Here is a 21881-nt window from a genome sequence, read left to right as displayed (position 1 = left end):
ACCACTATTTACAGGATCGCTTAGGTTTAACATCAGAAAAACAACATCAATATTGAGCCCAGCTCTGCCTCCTGGTCTTCTGGGGTTTTCGGGAGGTGGATTACTTGGTGGTGAATGGCCAGTGGAACGAGGCATGTCAAACACTCTGGAGACCACTCTGTATGATGTACCACTGGCCAGACAGAAAAGAAACACCATGTCTGCCACCCCATCACTGGTGACGTTCACTTCCCAGAAGATCCAGCAGCACTGTCAGGGCAGCCGAAAACATGCAGTTAAAAAAACCTGTCCAGCACTGATACATTCAGCTTTATCTTGCAGTACGGGGGTCTGGTCTGATTTAGGGAAAGAAGGAAAAGAAAAACGGTTTAAAGTGGTGACAAAGTAATTAATAGAAGAAATATTGAGGTACTTTAGTAAACTATACTTTTAGTAACTACTAATACCACATTGGGGGAAAAATACTAGTCATATTTAAAACCTTAGTTAAAGGGATAGTTCACCCAAAAATGAAAATTTTTGGGTGAACTATCCTTTAAGTAAAAGTATTATCTTGAGAGTAAAAGTAAAGATATTCAGTATTGTTTTGAAAAAGAATTTGTCAGGGTGGTTTTGCATTAACATTACTGCTGCACTACTGTGTATGCTGTTGCATTTTACTTCCGAATGTGTTTAAGGTTGTTAAATTTCAAATAGCCTACTTCATATACTCTTGGGCAGTTAAATCTACAACAATGCATCAAAAGACCGTATTTTTATGGTGCTGCTGTCCTGTGAGAATGAGAAAAAAAAATTCATAGTAACCTACTTCACATTTGTACTGAATACTTAACAAATGTGCTTCGTTCCAGTCCACCACTGGTCATTTTGAAAATGTAACTAACATTTATTTTCAGAATATTAACAAAGTAGTTAATACTACAGCTGCAACCCATATCAAAGGCTGCATCCGAAGAACAGAACACCAGTCATACATAGGACTGTTCAGCTTTCACAGCTGCCGCTGATCATTGAGCTGAACAATGCATAATTTATTTTTATTTATGCACAGTTTTATGCCTAAAATCAAGGTTGCAAGGGTTATTGCAAATCATAATGAAATCAGGGCCGTACACCATGGTAAAGACAATAAACTATTATAAAATCGCACCTTGGTAAGATATCAGTCAGCATTTGAACTGCTATGTGGATGAGTTTGTATTCTTTTTTTATATATATGTATCATTAAATTATTCAAGTCAGTTCAAACGCAATGACAGCATTTAAAGTTGTAATCCAGCAAGGTCGCAGCAAAACAATATGGCCAAAGTCTTGGCTAAGCCTGAGGCTACATCACCCGGCGCCGCCGGGGGTGAAGCATTCCCACCAACTCCTTCAGTACAATATAAAATATAAAGACAAATATGAGCAGAGCAATGCTGGCTCCAGAACTTTTTAAAATCCTGTCAGGATGGCAGTTGTCCTCTCGCACCGTTGCTATGCGACGAAGCGGCAATCAACACCTGGTGGCGCATGGAAATCCTCCAAAGGCGGAGCGTCTTATGCACTTCGAAGTGTCCTTTGTGCACAAGTCCGCACACTTCGGATTCCGCGCTTCACTTTGGGACACAGCTAGTGAATCTCGCGTAGTAATCAAATGGAACAGGTGATTTGCCTTTTAATTACGCGTTAATTTATGGAACGTGCGAGTGCTTAAAGCAGCGCAGTACCGCGCGGTATTTAATAGACGCATCACATGCTTCACGAGCATGTGCTACAATGGAATTTTGGAAAATATGGGGAAGGTTGTTAATTATACAAAGTTTTTTCACATGCATTACTTTAATACACTGCAGAAATCTGCTACGGTTTTCTGGAACGGAAAAAACGAACAATGAAGGTGGCGAAGATATTTCAGAAAAAAATATATCAGACCACAAGGGATATTTTGAGCCCTTAGCTGATTTTGACCATCTTGGTGATAACGCCGGAGTTTCAGGTATGTAATTAATGCTTGGTTAAATATTGGTGTATAAATATGTAAATTGAAAATTTGAATGTAAGAGAACTATATACACATTTCAGGTCTTCAGAAAAAATCATTAATTAAAGGACAGCTACTCAGTTCTTCTGAAGCAGCCTGGGATGCCATGTCTCCAAAGTTGAGGTGTGGTGACGATCTCGTGAAGTTACAGCTCAGTGGTCCAGAATTAGCAAATGTTGAACTCTGTCGAGGTAACCTGAAAATGTATTATGTTTGTTTACTAAAGTTTTTGATACCAGTATTGTCTTCAAGCTGTACTAACTTGCTTGTCCCACCTAGACTTTACATGCTTCAATACACAATAGAATTCCATATAGTTTTGTAATAGTCCTTATACCTTTGTCACAGGTAATGGGGTGCCTGTTCCTCTCACTCAGTTGCCACCTCACTGTGGACACACAGCACTCACTTATGCAGGTCTTGTCTATGCTACTCCCTATGATGGATGTGGTGTTGTGCAACAGGTATTGTGTTCGCCATTCAATTTAGCACGAAAACTGGGTAATGTAGACCAACCTTGATGTTCATTGTTTTTCAGGGAGGGTATTATGTGATGCAGATACAGTGGCAGGGAAACTCTGCAGTCATTACTTGTCCTATGACCTCTACCATTGCAAATGAAACCTTCCTGGGACCTCATCCTCCTAAATATCTGCACATTTTGCTGCCTCCCTTCTCTCCTGATACACAAAGTCCAGATGCACCTGCAATGCCACAAGTGTCTGATACTGCAACACTGAAGCCACCACCTCTTGTGTATCCACAAGGGTTTTGGCCTTTCCCTCATTATCTTTATCCTGGAAGGGTTTATGCCACAGCTAAACAAACGGAGAAACCTGTTACAACTACTCTAGTTTCCCAAGCACCAACTGGAGAACCTCAACCTCCCAAATACCCCGAGATGTCTTGGCCACACTACCATCCTGATTACCTCTATCATGGCAGACCAAAACCCACTTTGAAACCTGTTCCCGCCTCTGGCTCTGACACTAAATCAGATGCACCAGCTGAAAAGCCTCAACCTCCCAAATACCCCCAGAAGCCATGGCCTTATCCTGGCTACCCTTCTGGTGACCCAAAACCTGTTCCCGCCTCTGGCTTTGACACTGAATCGGATGCACCAGCTGAAAAGCCTCAACCTCCCAAATACCCCCAGAAGCCTTGGCCTTATCCTGGTTGGCAGCATCCTGGCTACCCTTCTGGTGACCCAAAACCTGTTTCCCGCCTCTGGCTCTGAATCGGATGCACCAGGTGAAAAGCCTCACCCTCCCAAATACCCCCAGAAGACTTGGCCTTATCCTGGTTGGCAGTATCCTGGCTACCCTTTCTGGTGACTCAAAACCTGTTCCCGCCTCTGGCTCTGACACTGAATCGGATGCACCAGGTGAGAAGCCTCACCCTCCCAAATACCCCCAGAAGCCTTGGCCTTATCCTGGTTACCCTTCTGGTGACCCAAAAAACCCGTTCCCGACTCCGGCTCTGACACTGAATCGGATGCACCACGTGAAAAAGCCTTAACCTCCCAAATACCCCCAGAAGCCTTGGCCTTATCCTGGGTTGGCAGCATCCTGGCTACCCTTCTGGTGACCCAAAACCTGTTACAGCCTCTGGCTCTGAATCGGATGCACCAGGTGAAAAGCCTCACCCTCCCAAATACCCCCAGAAGACTTGGCCTTATCCTGGTTGGCAGTATCCTGGCTACCCTTCTGGTGACTCAAAACCTGTTCCTGCCTCTGGCTCTGACACTGAATCGGATGCACCAGGTGAAAAGCCTCACCCTCCCAAATACCCCCAGAAGCCTTGGCCTTATCCTGGTTACCCTTCTGGTGACCCAAAACCCGTTCCCGACTCCGGCTCTGACACTGAATCGGATGCACCACATGAAAAAGCCTCAACCTCCCAAATACCCCCAGAAGACTTGGCCTTATCCTGGTTGGCAGTATCCTGGCTACCCTTCTGGTGACCCAAAACCTGTTCCCGCCTCTGGCTCTGAATCGGATGCACCAGGTGAAAAGCCTCACCCTCCCAAATACCCCCAGAAGACTTGGCCTTATCCTGGTTGGCAGTATCCTGGCTACCCTTCTGGTGACCCAAAACCTGTTCCCGCCTCTGGCTTTGACACTGAATCGGATATGCACCAGGTGAAAAGCCTCACCCTCCCAAATACCCCCAGAAGCCTTGGCCTTATCCTGGCTACCCTTCTGGTGACCCAAAACCTGTTCCAGCTTCTGGCTCTGACACTGAATCGGATGCACCAGGTGAAAAGCCTCACCCTCCCAAATACCCCCAGAAGACTTGGCCTTATCCTGGTTGGCAGTATCCTGGCTACCCTTCTGGTGACCCAAAACCTGTTCCAGCTTCTGGCTCTGAATCGGATGCACACCAGCTGAAAAGCCTCAACCTCCCAAATACCCCCAGAAGCCTTGGCCTTATCCTGGTTGGCAGCATCCTGGTTACCCTTCTGGTGACCCAAAAACCTGTCCCCGCCTCTGGCTCTGACACTGAATCGGATGCACCAGGTGGAAAAGCCTCACCCTCCCAAATACCCCCAGAAGCCTTGGCCTTATCCTGGCTACCCTTCTGGTGACCCAAAACCTGTTCCAGCCTCTGGCTCTGACACTGAATCGGATGCACCAGGTGAAAAGCCTCAACCTCCGAAATACCCCCAGAAGCTTTGGCCTTATCCTGGTTGGCAGCATCCTGGTTACCCTTCTGGTGACCCAAAACCTGTTCCCGCCTCTGGCTCTGACACTGAATCGGAATCGGATGCACCAGGTAAAAAGCCTCACCCTCCCAAATACCCCCAGAAGCCTTGGCCTTATCCTGGCTACCCTTCTGGTGACCCAAAACCTGTTCCAGCTTCTGGCTCTGAATCGGATGCACCAGCTGAAAAGCCTCAACCTCCCAAATACCCCCAGAAGCCTTGGCCTTATCCTGGTTGGCAGTATCCTGGCTACCCTTCTGGTGACCCAAAACCTGTTGCCCCTGTTTCTGGCTCTGACACTGAATCAGATGCACCAGGTGAAAAGCCTCACCCTCCCAAATACCCCCAGACGCCTTGGCCTTATCCTGGCTACCCTTCTGGTGACCCAAAACCTGTTCCAGCTTCTGGCTCTGACACTGAATCGGATGCACCAGGTGAAAAGCCTCAACCTCCGAAATACCCCCAGAAGCTTTGGCCTTATCCTGGTTGGCAGCATCCTGGCTACCCTTCTGTTGACCCAAAACCTGTTCCCGCCTCTGGCTCTGAATCGGATGCACCAGGTGAAAAGCCTCACCCTCCCAAATACCCCCAGAAGCCTTGGCCTTATCCTGGCTACCCTTCTGGTGACCCAAAACCTGTTCCAGCCTCTGGCTCTGAATCGGATGCACCAGGTGAAAAGCCTCACCCTCCCAAATACCCCCAGAAGCCTTGGCCTTATCCTGGTTGGCAGTATCCTGGCTACCCTTCTGGTGACCCAAAACCTGTTCCCGCCTCTGGCTCTGACACTGAATCGGATGCACCAGGTGAAAAGCCTCACCCTCCCAAATACCCCCAGACGCCTTGGCCTTATCCTGGCTACCCTTCTGGTGACCCAAAACCTGTTCCAGCTTCTGGCTCTGACACTGAATCGGATACACCAGGTGAAAAGCCTCGACCTCCCAAATACCCCCAGAAGACTTGGCCTTATCCTGGTTGGCAGTATCCTGGCTACCCTTCTGGTGACCCAAAACCTGTTCCAGCTTCTGGCTCTGACACCGAATCGGATGCACCAGGTGAAAAGCCTCGACCTCCCAAATACCCCCAGAAGACTTGGCCTTATCCTGGTTGGCAGTATCCTGGCTACCCTTCTGGTGACCCAAAACCTGTTCCAGCTTCTGGCTCTGGCTCTGAATCGGATGCACCAGGTGAAAAGCCTCACCCTCCCAAATACCCCCAGAAGCCTTGGCCTTATCCTGGCTACCCTTCTGGTGACCCAAAACCTGTTTCCAGCTTCTGGCTCTGGCTCTGAATCGGATGCACCAGCTGAAAAGCCTCACCCTCCCAAGTACCCCCAGAAGCCTTGGCCTTATCCTGGTTGGCAGCATCCTGGTTACCCTTCTGGTGACCCAAAACCTGTCCCAGCCTCTGGCTCTGACACTGAAATGGATGCACCAGGTGAAAAGCCTCACCCTCCCAAATACCCCCAGAAGACTGGGCCTTATCCTGGTTGGCAGTATCCTGGCTACCCTTCTGGTGACCCAAAACCTGTTCCAGCCTCTGGCTCTGACACTGAATCGGATGCACCAGGTGAAAAGCCTCACCCTCCCAAATACCCCCAGAAGCCTTGGCCTTATCCTGACTACCCTTCTGGTGACCCAAAACCTGTTCCAGCTTCTGGCTCTGGCTCTGAATCGGATGCACCAGGTGAAAAGCCTCACCCTCCCAAATACCCCCAGAAGCCTTGGCCTTATCCTGGTTGGCAGTATCCTGGCTACCCTTCTGGTGACCCAAAACCTGTTCCAGCCTCTGGCTCTGACACTGAATCGGATGCACCAGGTGAAAAGCCTCACCCTCCATACCCCCAGAAGCCTTGGCCTTATCCTGACTACCCTTCTGGTGACCCAAAACCTGTTCCAGCTTCTGGCTCTGACACTGAATCGGATGCACCAGGTGAAAAGCCTCACCCTCCCAAATACCCCCAGAAGACTTGGCCTTATCCTGGTTGGCAGTATCCTGGCTACCCTTCTGGTGACCCAAAACCTGTTCCAGCCTCTGGCTCTGACACTGAATTGGATGCACCAGGTGAAAAGCCTCACCCTCCCAAATACCCCCAGAAGCCTTGGCCTTATCCTGGTTGGCAGCATCCTGGTTACCCTTCTGGTGACCCAAAACCTGTTCCAGCCTCTGGCTCTGACACTGAATCGGATGCACCAGCTGAAAAGCCCTCACCCTCCAAATACCCCCAGAAGCCTTGGCCTTATCCTGGCTACCCTTCTGGTGACCCAAAACCTGTTCCAGCCTCTGGCTCTGAATCGGATGCACCAGGTGAAAAGCCTCAACCTCCCAAATACCCCCAGAAGACTGGGTCTTACTACTATCCTCATGACCCTGGACATATATTTCCTCCGTATAGTCATTACCCCGATTATCCTCTCCATTTGCAAGAGTTTTATCCACAATACCCAGTTCAGCCTCCCAGAATTCCTACTGCACCACCTATAACCACCACTCCTCAACCCTGTACTACAACTGCAGCTGCTGAATGCAAACCTTTTGCCACTAGCCCTCCCAATGTGCCACCCTAGCGTAATATACCTCCCCAGTTATTTATTATTATTATTATTATTATTATTATTATATATATATTTTTTTTTTAAGGCCCCTTTACGCTTCAACTTTTGGACTTTTCAGATCCCAACTCTTTCCCATGAAGCTTTGAGGACTGAGTCCAGATGCTTAGAATTAGGGTGGTAATTTGCTCCATGTGGCTCTGAAAGATTTCCTCCTGATTTAATGCTAATACTGCAAAGTGATTCCTGCTCATGAACCTGCTGGTTTCTGCTTTTTGGCAGTTGTCTCAAACGATTCAATAAATCAAATGATTAAATGCCTTTGTCCTTGGTTGTTTGTGTGTGTGTGTGTGTTGGGTGTTGGTGGTTTTTTTTTTTTTTTTTTTTTTTTTTTGTCCAAGGTGGTTTAAGCCATGTTTAAATGACATCGTAAGGTGCCTGCTGGTAGAGAACACACTGCAGTGGGGAAATGGTTTGATGTATGATTGGAACATTTAGTATGAAACTGATGCCAAAACATAGATCTAGTTCACTGCATCTTTTTAGAGCATGTTTCATTGTGCTCCTCCTTAGCAAGCTTGCTTGCACTCTACATCCTCCCCCTCCTTTCGTGTGTGTGATGCTGGTCTCAGGGGGTGTAGCTCAGACACTGCAGTAGAAGGTAGGGCTTGGCTGCTGCACTATACAATGCGCTGAAAGATGGTGCACCAGGAGAAATGTGTTTACCAGGTAAGATTGGTCAATATATCTTGTGTAGCGTCAGTGTTATCTGTATGTTATATGGTATCGGTTTGCCGTGTGTGCCTTATTGTGCATTTTAAAAAGTTGTTGCTTGAGGCTTTCAGATTTTTTTCAATTTCTGATACGAAGAGTGATAAATGTTAAAATGCTTGTAGGTTTATTTTGATGATAACTGGGGGAAAAGTAGGTGCTGCTTGAATTGGAATCAAATGGAACCCATCGCACGGTTTTTTTTTTTGTTTTTTTTTTTTTTTTTTTTTTTTTTGTATAGCTGGCTGCATTTGCTTGAAGTGGCAACGTCTCCCACTAATGAAAGTAACTGAATCTAGCTGTTACTGTTTTTTTTAGATTGTAGCGGAAACCTGGTTTACAGACTGCTAATATTACATCACAAGCAGATCTATTAAGGTTTTTCAATTGCCTCTCTTCTGCATCCCTTTATTTAAATGCTCATCTCAGTAGAACTGCAACCTGAGAAAAATAAGTGTCCATGGATATAGGAAGGGATTATTGACTCACAATAGTAGGCCTTATAATTATTACAGTGTTAAGTGCAAGGAATTTCTTTTTATATTAGTTATTCAGCACCAGAAGGCAACCATGTTGCCATGGCAATGAACTGAGTGTAATATGAAGATCTGAGAGAACATGTTATTCTTGCCAATATAGCATCATCAGGAATAGTCACGCAGTTCTGTATTTACCCATCTAACAGAGAACATTCTCAGAACTATGGCTAGTGTTCTGGTCAAACTGGAAATTAATAGAATGTTTGTTCAAAGTTATCTGGCTTTAATAATGTTCTCAAAATGTTAGCACAAAAACATTTATACAGTTTATGGAACTTTTTCCAGAAAATGTTTTGGTTGGATGTTTGTGTAACATTAATTTTTTTTTTTTTTCTGGTCTCAGAATGTTCAGAAAACATATCAAAAGTGATATTCCCATAATGTTTGCAAAATGCCATAACTAAGGGAAAAAAAAACAACAACTTTAAAACGTTTAAAAAAACTGGACATTTTCAATGTTTGGAGAACTTTTAGAAATTACGTTTTTATAGCTTAACTGAAATGTAATCAAAACATATTTTTGTACTTATGCGGATATGTTTGTCGAGCGCCTGAGCTCTTCCTTCACGTGTACTGCCTCGGGTCCCTCTACAGTTTTTCTCTTCGTCTCTGTAATTTGCCGTTTATTGAGGCAGCAGTGATTTCACCACAAGCACAGAATCAGAATTTATATCATACATTCCACTTCCAATCCACACTCTCTCTTTCCCCACAGCGATACCTTCATGCCCTTGATATCCAGCATGTTATTTAAACTCTGTCACGAGGATTGAGTAGCCTGTATGAAATAGGAGGACATCTATTTTAAAATGCCACATCAAATATTCCGGGATGTGAGGTCTTCTGTGGCCTACTACATGCTGAGCATTCTCTTAATTTATTGAAGTCGACTGTGTTTTCATCAGGCCCAGAGGAATGAGAGAGAGTCCATTAGGCAGAAGCTGGCCCTTGGCAGTTTCTATGACGACGGACCGGTTACCTTTACTGGCTGCAGCAAGAGCAGCAAAAACTGCCTGTCCTCACGGTCAGTGTGCGCTTGTGTTCAGTGGGTCAGTGGTGTGTCTTATGTAATGTTGATTGTTTTGTTTTTTTAGTGATCGACTGGAATGGCACTGTATACGCTATTGGTCAATGGTTTTGAATAATTGCCACTTTTTTTTTTTATTTTATTTTTTTTTATTGTTTTTGAAAGTCTCATGCTCACCAAGGCTACATTTGCTTAATTAAAAACAGTAAAAGCTTGAATATTGAGAAATATTATTGCAATTTAGAATGATTGTTTTCTGTTTTATTTTTTAATATATATATAATTTACTCCTGTGATGGAAAAGCTGAATTCTCATCAGCCATTACTCCAGCGTCAGTGTCACGTGTTCCTTCAGAAATCATAATATGCTGATTTGGTGCTCAATTATTATTAATACTCAGTTATTAATAATGGAAGTTTTATATTATTATTTTTTGGAAGTCATGATAAAAAGCCATTAAGGACTTTATGATATAGATACATAGAAAATTGAAAAGAACAGGATTTGTTTAAAATAGAAATCTTTTGTAGCATTATATAATTGCAATTAAACAATTTTTTTTTTTTTCAATTTTTTCAGTCATACAAAAATGTAAAGCACCAAAAACTGAAAATTCAGCTTTGCCATCACAGAAATAAATATTTTTTTTTTTAAATGTATTCATTAAAAAAAAGAAAAAAAAAGTAAATTACAAACTGTAATAATAAATTTTTTAATATTATTGTTTTTTTAGTATTTTTTTTTGATTAAATGATTTTTGTTTTTTTTCAACATTAAAAATGCTAATTATGCCAAACTGATAAAATAAAAACTAAAATGTGAAATATTTTCTTTTATTTTAGGGTTCTGCTGATACATTTTTTGTGTGTGTTGTCCTTTATGCCACAAGGTATATTGAGGGCTCGTAATTGTCTAATTTTTATCATTGCATACCAAATATATAATTTGTTTTCAGCATATAAGTCATGTTAACTTGAGTAGTTAACCCCTTTCTCACTTGACGTCTGAGTCTACTTTGTTTCCACTGTTTGATCATACAAATGTTTGACAGAAAAAAAGTGGCTATTTTAGTCTGCTGTGTTTATTGTTTAATGTTTGGAGCACTTTGGTAAGGAAGAAATCGTGTCTGTCGACTTGACCCATTTTCTCAAGAATAACACGTGGAGGAAATGTAGACAGTGCTGATGTAGAGGCAAAAATGTTGCAGAGAGTGAAAATAGCAGCAATTAATCTTCAAAATAATGTTTCTGCAAGAATCTGCTCCTTAAGAGATTAGTGTTTGTAGTTGTCATTTATGCAATTATTTATATTATCCCCTAGTTTTATCAACTTTTCCATTAACCCTAAAACACAATGCAATGAAGTGCAAAATTCTAAATACAGGTAAAACATCTGTTTGAACAAATAAATATTTTTCATACTTACTTAATATACCTATGTGTGGTCCAAGCAAAAAGTGAATGCTATATTTTTTTCAGGATTATATTTTATTCATCTTTGTTCTACCTTTAAACTGAAAGCAAGGAACAAATGAGAGAATGACATTAAAACAGAGTCTAAAAAATGCTGAAAAGAAAAGAAGCCAACATGACAAATAAATATGCCTGGTATAGTGCTGTTATATTTAATCTTTCCTAAACATTTATTAGCAGAGTTACTGTATATAATTATTACTTTTAGTTCTTTCTCTTAATAAAGACAGAAACCTCTTACTAGTTATCACTTATTTTATATTATGACAATTTATTGCATCACAAATCCATGGACTGACCATGTTAATTGGTGTAGTTGCTGCTTTTCTGTATCTTTTCTTGTATTGCAACCACGTTTCAACAAGGTTCCTAGAAAGCTAAAGGAAAGTCCAATAATCATTCAAATTTAGGTGCCTACAGAATTTTCCCACTCTACACTCCGCAGTGTATATTTCACAGAGTAATTTTCCACAGCATATACCCTTTTCTGTACAAGAGATACCACAGAACCAGGTTCATTCCAGTCTACAGAACTGAACTCTTGACATTGAAGACATTTCTATGTACAGGCTTCAATTGAAGCTTATAGCCAGTGTTTTCATAGAATACTATTAACCACAAAATTCTACTGCAACTGAAGAGAAAAGTCTAATGCACAGCTTTCTGTGGGAAGTTCATCACTGTGGTTCACAAACTCTAAATAGAATGTTCACTCTTTCTTTCTCTTTTCAGTAAATACTATCTCAAGTGTTTATTTTAGAGTTATACTTCACAGTTTACTACCCACTGTAATAACATGGATAGATTACTAATCAAAATGCATTCTAAATGAAAAATGCATTCTAATGAAAAGCAGTGAAATAAAAAGGTCAACAACAAATTGATAGCTTTGATTTAATTGAATTGAATTTAATCTTTTTTCACTGCACTCTCTCTCTCTATAGGCTTCAGAATGGGGTGAATCTACAGATGTGCTTTGTGAATGACAGCAGCAGTGACAGGGACAGTGATGCAGAGGACAGCAGAACAGAGACCAGCTTGGACACCCCATTGTCACCTATGGTATAAAGCCTAGCCTTTTAATAATACATTAAACAAAGTTCTTCTACATTTTGGAACTGTGATAAAAAATGGTGTGATTTAATTCAGCAGTTTTTGTTTCTGTCTGACTATAGAGCAAACAGAGTTCCTCCCTGTCTGACCGGGATACAGGAGAGGAAGACCTGGACTCAGAGGATTCAGAATGTTTTTGGCGGATACAGCGGCGGCTGCAGGAGGAGGCCCGTGTGGCTCTGGCGTTGGCCCGTCCCATGGCCCGCATGCAGGTGGAGGTGGAGAGACAGATTCAGCTACACCGCAGGTCCCCTGTGGCCAGACCTGGTCAGTCACACAAGTGTCCAAGAATAGTGCTGCGCTGAGTTTCTCCTCACTGTAGTTTTCAAAAGGGCCTTCACTTCACCTCAGAGCACTTGCTAATAAGAAAAAACACAATACATTCAACTTCACTTAACTTTGTTCTTGTGTTATAGTTACCACATCTGCCACATATCAGTGAGAGTCTAATGAAGAGGAATCTGAGGCCTGTGGACCTGAGGGACATGAGTCTCGGTCAGTTACAGGTCATCACCAATGACCTGCACTCTCAGATACAAGGTAAAGAAAGCAGACAGAAATATTCTAAATAAGCACGTAGTTTGTGATGTTATTATTTTCTAAAATATTCTTTTTTTTCTTTATTGTTTTTGTGTCTGTGTGTGTACTTAATGCAAAATCTAAAAATATATAAATAATAAATACAAATAATTACAAAACATATATATAAAATATTTAATTGATTAAATATACTGTATATACACACACAAAAACGTGTATATTAAAGTAAATATTATCATTAAATATTAAATATAACTATTTCATTTATATATTAAATAGTATTAATATTTTATATATATATATTTATATATACAATTCGCAAAAACAACAGTAAAGACACTTACAATATAATTCTGAAAATGTTATGTCTTGGTTTGCACCAAAACATTAAGCAGTTTATCTTTTCAACATAATATTAAGACATGTTTCTTGAAAGAATGCTTTCTGAATGCTTTCATGTAACACTGAAGGCTGGAGAAATGAATGCTGAAAATTCAGCTTTGCCATTATAGGAACATTTTTAAAATAGGCTATATTTATATAAAAAACTGATATTTTTTTATATTTTGTATTAAATTGTTCATAATATTTCACTGTATTGCTGTATTAACTGTTTTTATTATTATTTTTATTATTATTATTAAAATAAACACAGTTTTGGTGAGCAAAAGAAACTTCTTTAAAAAAAAAATCTTACTGACCCTAAACTTCTGAACTGTGTTGAATATTTTTTTTTACACACACACAGCTGTTTTTATTTCTTTTGTAGTTATATGATGCATCATCTAGAAAGACAAGTAAGTCTTTGTAGTAAATGGCAATAAAGTGGTTGATTTGACTTGTATTGCGTTGCAGGTCTGGAATGAGAGAGCTGGTTCAGCTGTTGCTCATGAGAGATGAACTACACATGGAACAGGATGCCATGCTGGTAGATGTGGAGGATCTAACCAGGTTAGGCCGTGACCCATTTAAAACGCAGCTTAAATTAGAGCTTACATTAAGGTTGGGATGAGTACACATCTAAAAAAAGGTATTTTCTTTCATGTTTTTGAACAGGCATGCACATAGCCAGCAGAGGCACATGATGGAGAAATCTGTGACCAGGTGTAAAGCAGCTTGCCACGGTCGCTGTGATTCTCCATTTTGAGGCAAACAGCACAGGGTCCAACCTCTTGTGATGAAGCAGTGTACTCACTACAGATCCTTTTTTTTTTTTTTTTTTTACTAGATGTGTGTGGGTTTTTTGCTATGTTTCAAGCTTTTGTGTGGATGTATGTTTAATTATACATGCTATAAGTGTTCATGCATGTCCGCACCTTAGCTGAGGGTTTCACACTCACTTTGTTGATCCTGCATAATGTATAAATACAGAAAGAATCACTGACAAACTGGATCTTTTCCTGTACAAAAAATATCTGCTGGTTTCATGATACTGAATGGGAATGGACCTTATAGGAAACAACACTATAGAGTAAAGGCTAGTTCACCCAAAAATGATGGTTGTGTTATTATTTACTCACCCAGATGTCAATCCAAACCTTTATGAAGATTTGCAAAGAATATTTCTGAACTGTTTTTGCCCATACAGGGAAAGTTTTACTTTCGTTTTTAGGTGAACTATCTATCAGCTAGTAAACTGCTTCTCTGTGCAGATTATTGCTGGATTCGCATATTAACCTTCTGCAGTTTCCCTCCTTAGGGATGAATACGTTTACTCTACTCTCTGTTTTTAGTCTGATGCAGTGTTTGCAATGGCTGATGTGCTGTGTATGAAGCTCTCCTACCTAAAATAACTACAAGTGAATATTAGGATGATGTTATTTGTTTGAAGCTGCCTGGTGTGGTGGTAATTAATTATTGTGTTCACAATGAACTGTTAACGTCAGTCTTTTAAGAATGTCTATTTTACTTACTTTTTCATCCAAATGTGGCATTTCCTGTTTCACAGATGTAAGTGACACAACATGGCTGAAATGCTGTATATCTTTGTGCACAGAACTGTAAAAGGAAATCATGAACAAATAAATGACTTAATATGGGCCAGTATGGAATGGAATTAGAATTGTGTTCTTCTTAAAGGGATAATTCACCCAAAAATGACAATAACACCATGATTTACTCACCCTCAAGCCATCCTAGGTGTATATGACTTTCTTCTTTCAGATGAACACAGTCGGAGTGTTATATAAAAAAAAATAGCAGTTATGGCTGTTGATATTCAATAGTCCAATAGAAGTCCAATAAAGTGCACCCATCCATCAAATAAAGTGCTCCACGCAGCTCTGTGGGGTTAATAAAGGCCTCCTGAAGCGAATTGATACGTATTTGTAAAAAAAAAAAAAGGCATATTTAAAAATTTTCTAAACCTTAATCTCTAGCTTCGTCGCATTTAAGAAGATGATGTAGGTGTAGCATATGCTCTGGTGAGAAGTGACAAACACGAAAACAAAACAAAATAAAACACCGGTCATGAATTTGAAGTGCAGGAGGATTTGTAAAGAAAAATGTTGTTTGTTAAATGTTACAAATATGGATATCTTTCTTACAAAAAGCATAGATTCGCTTCAGAATGCTTTATAAATAATTTGGGGCATTTTTATGATGGGTGGATGCACTTTATTTGACTTCAAAATCTCAGCACCCATTCACTGCCATTATAAAGCTTGGAAGAGTCAGGACATTTTTTTTAAATACACCTCCGATTGTATTGGTCTGAAAGAAGAAAGTCATATTCATCAAGGATGGCTTGAGGTTGAGTAAATCATGGGGTAATTGTCATTTTTCAGTGAACTATCCCTTCAAGTTCCAACTGTTTAGCAGAGTCACAAGGGATGAAGCATTCAACAGCAAGTGTCATTGTGGTTTGTATTAGGTCAGTCCCCAAAACAAAACCTGTTAAAATGAAAAAAAAAAAGTACCTTTATTTCTTTAAGTTCACTCGTCTAATTTTTGTACCCAAGATATACACAGAAGTGGAACAAAGCAGTGAATGATAGCACTTGGTCATGAAGTATCAGCATTTGGTATCTGAACCGAAAGTCGAGTAGTTGTGTCTACTTCCCTTTTGTGGCCAGATTGCGCAAAACACAGGTCACCACCACGCTCCTGCTCTCTCCCCTTGAGCCCATAGCCACAGTATTACATCATTTTTAGGAGATATGTGTCTGCTCCATCAAATGATCACAAAAATAGGGAAAATAAAACAGTTAAGTTGTTTTTAGTGGATATTCCACTCTTGTTCAACATTGTGGCCTACAAAACCAATAATATGTGAATGTATATGAAATGTAATAAAATGAAAGAATAAATACATACGTAACACTTAAAATACATAAAATTAATGTAACAAATAAACTATGAATGTAAGGGCCCGTCTAGTTTCTACAAATGCAATATGCAGTGTAAACTCTGCATGTGAGGTATTTCCAGGAACAGCAATGTGTTACGTGCAAATAAGGGCAAGCCATGTGAGTTTTTGATGTCAGTCTCTGTTAACACTTTTTTTTTTTTTTTTTTGTGATGAAAATGTTTGAAAAACATGACACTGGGAAAGCTTGTAGTTTCATGCTTAAATCATTGGTCACATTTCCAAAGAAAGGAAATGTGACATTCTAATTGTCGAATTAAAGGAATATTCCAGTTTAATGCAAGTTAAATGCAATAAATAGTATATGGGACAAAATGTTGATTAAAAATTACCATAAAAATTATTATGACTTGTTCCTTGTTTTCTTGTGTTCCTTGAAGAAGAAGAAGAAGAAGAAGAAGAAGAAGAAGAAAAGAAGAAGAAGAAGAAGAAGAAGAAGAAGCAAAAATCAAGGGGCAAAGTTTTGGATGATTTAAGGAAAGTTATTCTGCTAAAACGTGTTTGAGTAAATCTGTTTGAATCCTTGTTTTCACAGTCATTTTATGATTTTAACGTTAAAATCACTCTTAAATATTGAGCAGGCTATTTTAACATTTTCAGATAGACTCAATTGACTTCCATTTTAAGTGTCCTTTTCTTCAGGGGAATGAATGAATGAATGAATGAATTAATGAATGAATGAATGAATAGCAGAGATCAACATTATACCCAAACACAAATTCTGTCAGACTGAGCTTAACCTGGAATATTTTTGACGTTTTACATTTTATACTAGGCTATGATAACATTCCACGAAATTCCTATAGGACCTTACATCTCTTAAACGCCCAGCTTTCTTTTAAACCTTCTTTTGCCTGTTTCTGCAAAAATTTTACTATGACTGTAAACGAGAATGCAACTAATTAAAGATTCTTATCCTGAACACACAAACACACAAACACTGTATACGTGTGAAGTAAATCGAAACGTGCGTTAATTCCCACATATGCACGCAGTGTGTCCTAAACTCCAGAGCTGTAATACCACGGAAATTACAAAACACATGGGTAGCCGGTTATTTTCATTTTAGTTAACAGCAATACGTTTTGAAAAGGAAACTCCCTTATCTCCAAATGATTTATAAAGCACAAATCCTGAGCATTAGAATATGCAAAAGTTGAATGCAACAATGCTCCCCGGGGTCTGTACTTGTAAGTATTAGTATTTATGATTTTAATCTACAAACGATTTCATGTGCTCTTTCCTATTCATTTTAATTAATTTTATTTCTAATAAATGAAAGATACATCCTATTTACATAATATGTTGTGAAATGTGACATTTTGTGACAGATTTGGCCGTCAGCACTCTGTGCTTTGCTTTGCTGTGGCAATGTAGCATCGCCGTTCCGCTCGGAGCGCGTCAATCACCGTTGCGCCTCACCGGAACGTGCAACGTTCTCGCGCGCTCTCTGCTCTGGAACGTATCAGCGGTGATCGAGATGGTGAGTGTCATTCAGTAAAGCAACACATAATAGCTAACACACACACGAGTGGTCTGAAGTCTAATAGCATGTTTATTATCCGCTTACAGGACCACTTGTTCAGCGGGTTTGACTGCACACAGCAGAACGCAGAGGTGCACATCAGGACACAAACGGTTTCTGTTTGCACACCACAGGTAAGAGAAGAGCGTCACATTAAAAATGATATGATGAAGCTATCCTAATGGAGTTTAAGTTTACAATGAAATTATTATTAGCAGTATATTATAGCCATCATAAATATTCATAGCGCAAATAGTCATACCACATAACTGGACAAGGCATTACAGTAGAATGGCATGTCCATTAACTTAAAAAAAAAGAAAAGAAAAGAAAAGAAAAGAAAAGAAAAGAAAAGAAAAGAAAAGAAAAGAAAAGAAAAGAAAAGAAAAAATAAGCACGAATATGTTCAATTTACATATAAGCCAATGTATAACATAATATTTTAGGTAGGTGTTTTAGTAGGTGTAATATAAATCAATTTTATTCATTTCAAGGATCTTTTTGCCTTCATTGTTAAATGTATAATTACACTGTAATAATGAGACTTTGAAATAAAGTGTTATACTGTAAATACTACCAATCATAATAATAAAAACTGAAATTGTTGTTGCTGTTTAAAATAACTATAAAATATAAAAGTTTAGCTTGTTAAAATGATAGATAAAATTGGTTTATTTAAAATAATAATTATTCATTATTGTCAGTGGAAGCCAGTTAAATCAGTTACCTCAATTTCCTTTATTAATAAAGATCAGTAAGTTTGCAGATGAATATAAATAGCTGTTGTATATATATATATATATATATATTATATATATATATATATTCATCAATTCATCAAGTATTTTTTTTTTAAAAAAAACGTATACTTCTCCTTTCTTCATCATAGTACATTCTTGATTGTTGAATTTCACCATAATCAAAACGTAACATATTATATTATGTTTTCCACCCCGCAGAACTCCAACTGTGCTCACAGTGCTGTTCTAAATATTGATGAGGTAAATGTATAATCCATTTCTCCAATTCTTCTGTTTGTTTTCTGTTTATTCTTCTGTTGATTAGTGTCTGTTGTCTGTTACACTGACATAGCCTACACTGACATGTCTCTTTGTAGAATGAATGTCTACAGAGAATTCTAGAAGATCTCCACTACTATCGGGAGACATTTAGAGCCTACTCCAACCCAGAGCTCACCAAATCCGTAGTTAGGAGCATTGATGAACTCATGCAGGTAAACACAAACAGCTCTCTATAATTACTGTTGATTGCAAGGCTCTTTTTCACTTTCTTTTTTTTATGTTGTAATAGAACTGCTTCTCTGTCTCTGCGATGGAGAACTCTCCGGCCAAGGTAAAGCAGGCTATAATTTATTGATAATAGGCATGTAACATTTTAAATGCATTCATTTGGCCTCTGTAAAGCTCTCGTATTGAAGTATGATTATGTATTTTTTTTTTTTTCAGGTGTCCATGGATCATCAAAAATCTTTTCAAGAACGACTGCAGCTGTGCAAAGTCCTTAAAGGTTTCCCTTCGAACAATAACAATAAATCGTGTTTTCAACTACATTTTGTCCAAGTAGCAAACTAGCAGTTGTTACATGCCAAGCTTCTTTTCATTTTAAGGTGTTATAAAAAGCAATGATTATTTATTAGTAAGTTATTTATTGTATTTGAACATTATTTATTAATGCAATAATGTATGCTATTTATTTTTTGTTTCTTGTTGTTTTATTAAAGGTCACCATGCACTTCAGCAAAACCTTGTTGTAGTCATGCATTGTTTTATACATACAGTAATAAGATGTGATTAGTTAATAATACAACATATATAATTTGTTTCATATTGGTTGGTTGCTTGAGAGAAAATCACAAAGAAAATTGCTTCAATATTGCAAACAGTTGAAATGTTTACGTAAATAATCAAGACGACCAATAAGGAAAGTGATCATTGTTATCATTTCTTTCTATTTTAGACTATCACTGCCATATTCAAACATATGTATATGTTTAAGGCTTAGCAGTGTATATTATAGTCTGGTAATTGCTTAACAGGTGTACTATTACCAATACAACTAATTTACTAACATCCTTTCTACTTCCCTACACCTTTCTGCAGTTTCATCATCAGTGTGACCAAATACTGAGAAATTTTATTTTCCTTTTGGTTTCATATACAAGCCAATGCTTAATGACAAAACAATTGCTGTCATCACATAAGAGGAAGTATCCAACCACTGGATTACTGCATTGTAATTCCAAGAAACATTTTCAGTAATATAACAAAATTTCTGAATATTCTTATTTCATTCTAGCCATAAAAGAGAGAATAAATAAATAAATAAATAAATAAATAAAGTGATCAAAAAACTTTTTTTCCCCAAGGTGCCAAATAATAATAATAATAATAATAATTAAAATGGGGATTTAGTGAAAATGAAAATGAACAAAATCATCTGCAAATGGAACTTGGACTGCTCCCTCTGATTCTTCCAAAAGAAATGGTTCTTATGCCCAACTGTATTTCTGAATTTGTTTAAGTAGTTACAAAGTTCGAATCTAGCAGGTCTAAGTGTTTCTTGCACTGTGTTCACCTCAACTGAAATAACATCAAACTGGAACTCATAACTTCATGCTACAAACAGACAAAAAAAAAAAAATGTTAGGGTTTATACAACGTGACTGTCTGAAACTTTAAACAGCAGCATTCTGCAAAATACAACAAGTTTTAAATTATGGGAGGCACTTTTGGTTTGGGGAAATTCCACTCAAAAAGACCAAAACAACCATTTCAAATAAAAAGGCTGCGTTACAAATAATCTGTATCCATCAATTTGACGGAACGAGATGTACATTTTCCTTCATGATTCATATTCAGATGTCAGGAGAATAACGTAATGCTTGGTATTTTAATGAGAATAACAAGAATATCCACAAAGAGCTTTCTTTTTCTCAATTGTTTTCTCCTTTCTGTTTCACGGTAACAATATGAAAAAAAGACAACATATACTGTGCATTTGTGGTCTTTTATATATATATATATATATAAAATGCTTGCACTTGTACATTTAATGAACTGTAAACTTCAATATTTTTACAAAAAAGATTCAAATGTCATAAAAATTATCCCATGCAACTTGTTCCATATCCCAAGTGTTCTTAAGGCATACAGTAGGGTTTGTTGAGAAAAAAATTCGAAAATGTATCTGTTATTAAGAGAAAAATCTCCAGTACATGAGTTATTTTGAAACATCAACACACAAATAAAATCATAACACAAAACACAAGTCTTTCTTCTCTGAGGGTTAATATATCCATTCTGAGAAGGTCAGACAGTATTATACCACCTAGAAAGAGCTACTTCCACTTCTACTAATCTACCTCTCATATCACTAAAAGCTGTCCTTCATATCAGTTCATTGCGATCTCACAATGTTCTGTTAATCAATGAAGCTGCTTGCACTGCACAATGAATCTCTTATTTATATTGTAACTACACGTTATTACAATGAGAAGAGGGTCCTCTAGTCAGGATTCGAACTTGGGTTGCCTGTAGCGCAATAGCACTGTATATATCAGCACGCTGCCCACAAGGCTATCAGTGCAGACTCCGAGATAACGTTCACAGAAAAGTCCAGTTATGACATTTAAAAAAATACGGAAACACGTCACTTGAGTCCATGAAAAGGGGTCCATAAAATGTGATGCATTTGACGTCATCAACGTGTGAAAATGGCCATAACGAATAAAGAAAAGACAAAAGTCTTAGCTAAAACTTTTGCTAAAGTTCACAGAATTTAAAACTTGATTTAGAAGTTCTTAAAAAGAAGACAAGAACTAAGTAAAATATTTGAGAATGTTCGTATGAAAAAAAAGTTGATGGATGAGGATTTTAATTATTTTGAGTAAAAAAAAAAAAGCCCTTAACAATTCAAAGAATACAATGCTAGGGAGAAACATGATCAGTTACAGTATGTTAAAAAATTACCAGACATAGCCATAAAAGCATTATTGGATTATGGATTACAAAGAAAAAGAAAATGGAACAAATGACACTGAAATGATATGACTAATTGTTAGAAAGAGTGGCAGAGTTCAAATAGCTTGGATTAATCTTTGATGAGAAATAAACTCGGAAGAGACGTATTAAGTGGGGAAGTTGTGGCCTAATGGTTAGAGAGTTTGACTCCTAACTCTAAGGTTGTGGGTTCATGTCTCGGGCCGGCAATGCCATGACTGAGCCGACTTT

At 38.7% G+C, this 21881-nt stretch overlaps 2 protein-coding genes and 1 long non-coding RNA gene across 31 annotated transcripts; 2 read left to right on the top strand and 1 right to left on the bottom strand.

Annotated features, from left to right (window-relative positions):
* The first annotated feature begins 1715 nt into the window (after positions 1 to 1715).
* LOC122134429 (basic proline-rich protein-like) lies at positions 1716 to 7593 on the top strand. Of its 28 annotated transcripts, none has more exons than XM_042719224.1 (13): positions 1718 to 1978; positions 2065 to 2214; positions 2372 to 2487; positions 2562 to 3225; positions 3607 to 3808; positions 3927 to 4108; positions 4228 to 4487; positions 4607 to 4660; positions 5045 to 5107; positions 5726 to 6080; positions 6228 to 6542; positions 6657 to 6854; positions 6972 to 7593. In XM_042719224.1, the coding sequence occupies exons 1-13, from the start codon at positions 1759 to 1761 to the stop codon at positions 7289 to 7291; spliced, it is 3099 nt and encodes a 1032-aa protein (XP_042575158.1). In that variant the 5' UTR covers positions 1718 to 1758; the 3' UTR covers positions 7292 to 7593. The 28 variants fall into 28 exon arrangements, with proteins under 28 accessions (XP_042575157.1, XP_042575169.1, XP_042575171.1 ...); XM_042719220.1 differs by lacking the exon at positions 5045 to 5107 and having other exon boundaries at positions 4607 to 4987; positions 5594 to 6080; positions 6972 to 7006; positions 7073 to 7593; XM_042719230.1 differs by lacking the exon at positions 5045 to 5107 and having other exon boundaries at positions 4607 to 4987; positions 5594 to 5857; positions 6357 to 6542; positions 6972 to 7006; positions 7073 to 7296.
* On the bottom strand, positions 2929 to 3422 carry LOC122136348. The gene is made up of 3 exons (XR_006154080.1): positions 3366 to 3422; positions 3106 to 3237; positions 2929 to 2988 (listed from the first exon to the last, which is right to left on the bottom strand). It is a non-coding gene; the product is annotated as an uncharacterized LOC122136348 (long non-coding RNA).
* A 296-nt stretch (positions 7594 to 7889) lies between the features above and the next one.
* On the top strand, positions 7890 to 12751 carry LOC122136345 (schwannomin-interacting protein 1-like). 2 transcript variants are annotated; one of them, XM_042719295.1, is made up of 5 exons: positions 7890 to 8005; positions 9492 to 9610; positions 12031 to 12148; positions 12262 to 12466; positions 12616 to 12751. In XM_042719295.1, exons 1-5 carry the CDS (start codon positions 7976 to 7978, stop codon positions 12639 to 12641), a joined length of 498 nt encoding a protein of 165 aa, XP_042575229.1. In that variant the 5' UTR covers positions 7890 to 7975; the 3' UTR covers positions 12642 to 12751. The 2 variants fall into 2 exon arrangements, with proteins under 2 accessions (XP_042575229.1, XP_042575228.1); XM_042719294.1 differs by having other exon boundaries at positions 12262 to 12748.
* The last annotated feature ends 9130 nt before the right edge of the window (positions 12752 to 21881 follow it).

Source organism: Cyprinus carpio, chromosome B2 (assembly GCF_018340385.1).
Source record: "Cyprinus carpio isolate SPL01 chromosome B2, ASM1834038v1, whole genome shotgun sequence".
Lineage (NCBI taxonomy): Eukaryota > Metazoa > Chordata > Actinopteri > Cypriniformes > Cyprinidae > Cyprinus > Cyprinus carpio.
Note: the sequence above shows the minus strand (reverse complement) of the source record. Positions and strands in the feature narration are given on the sequence as shown.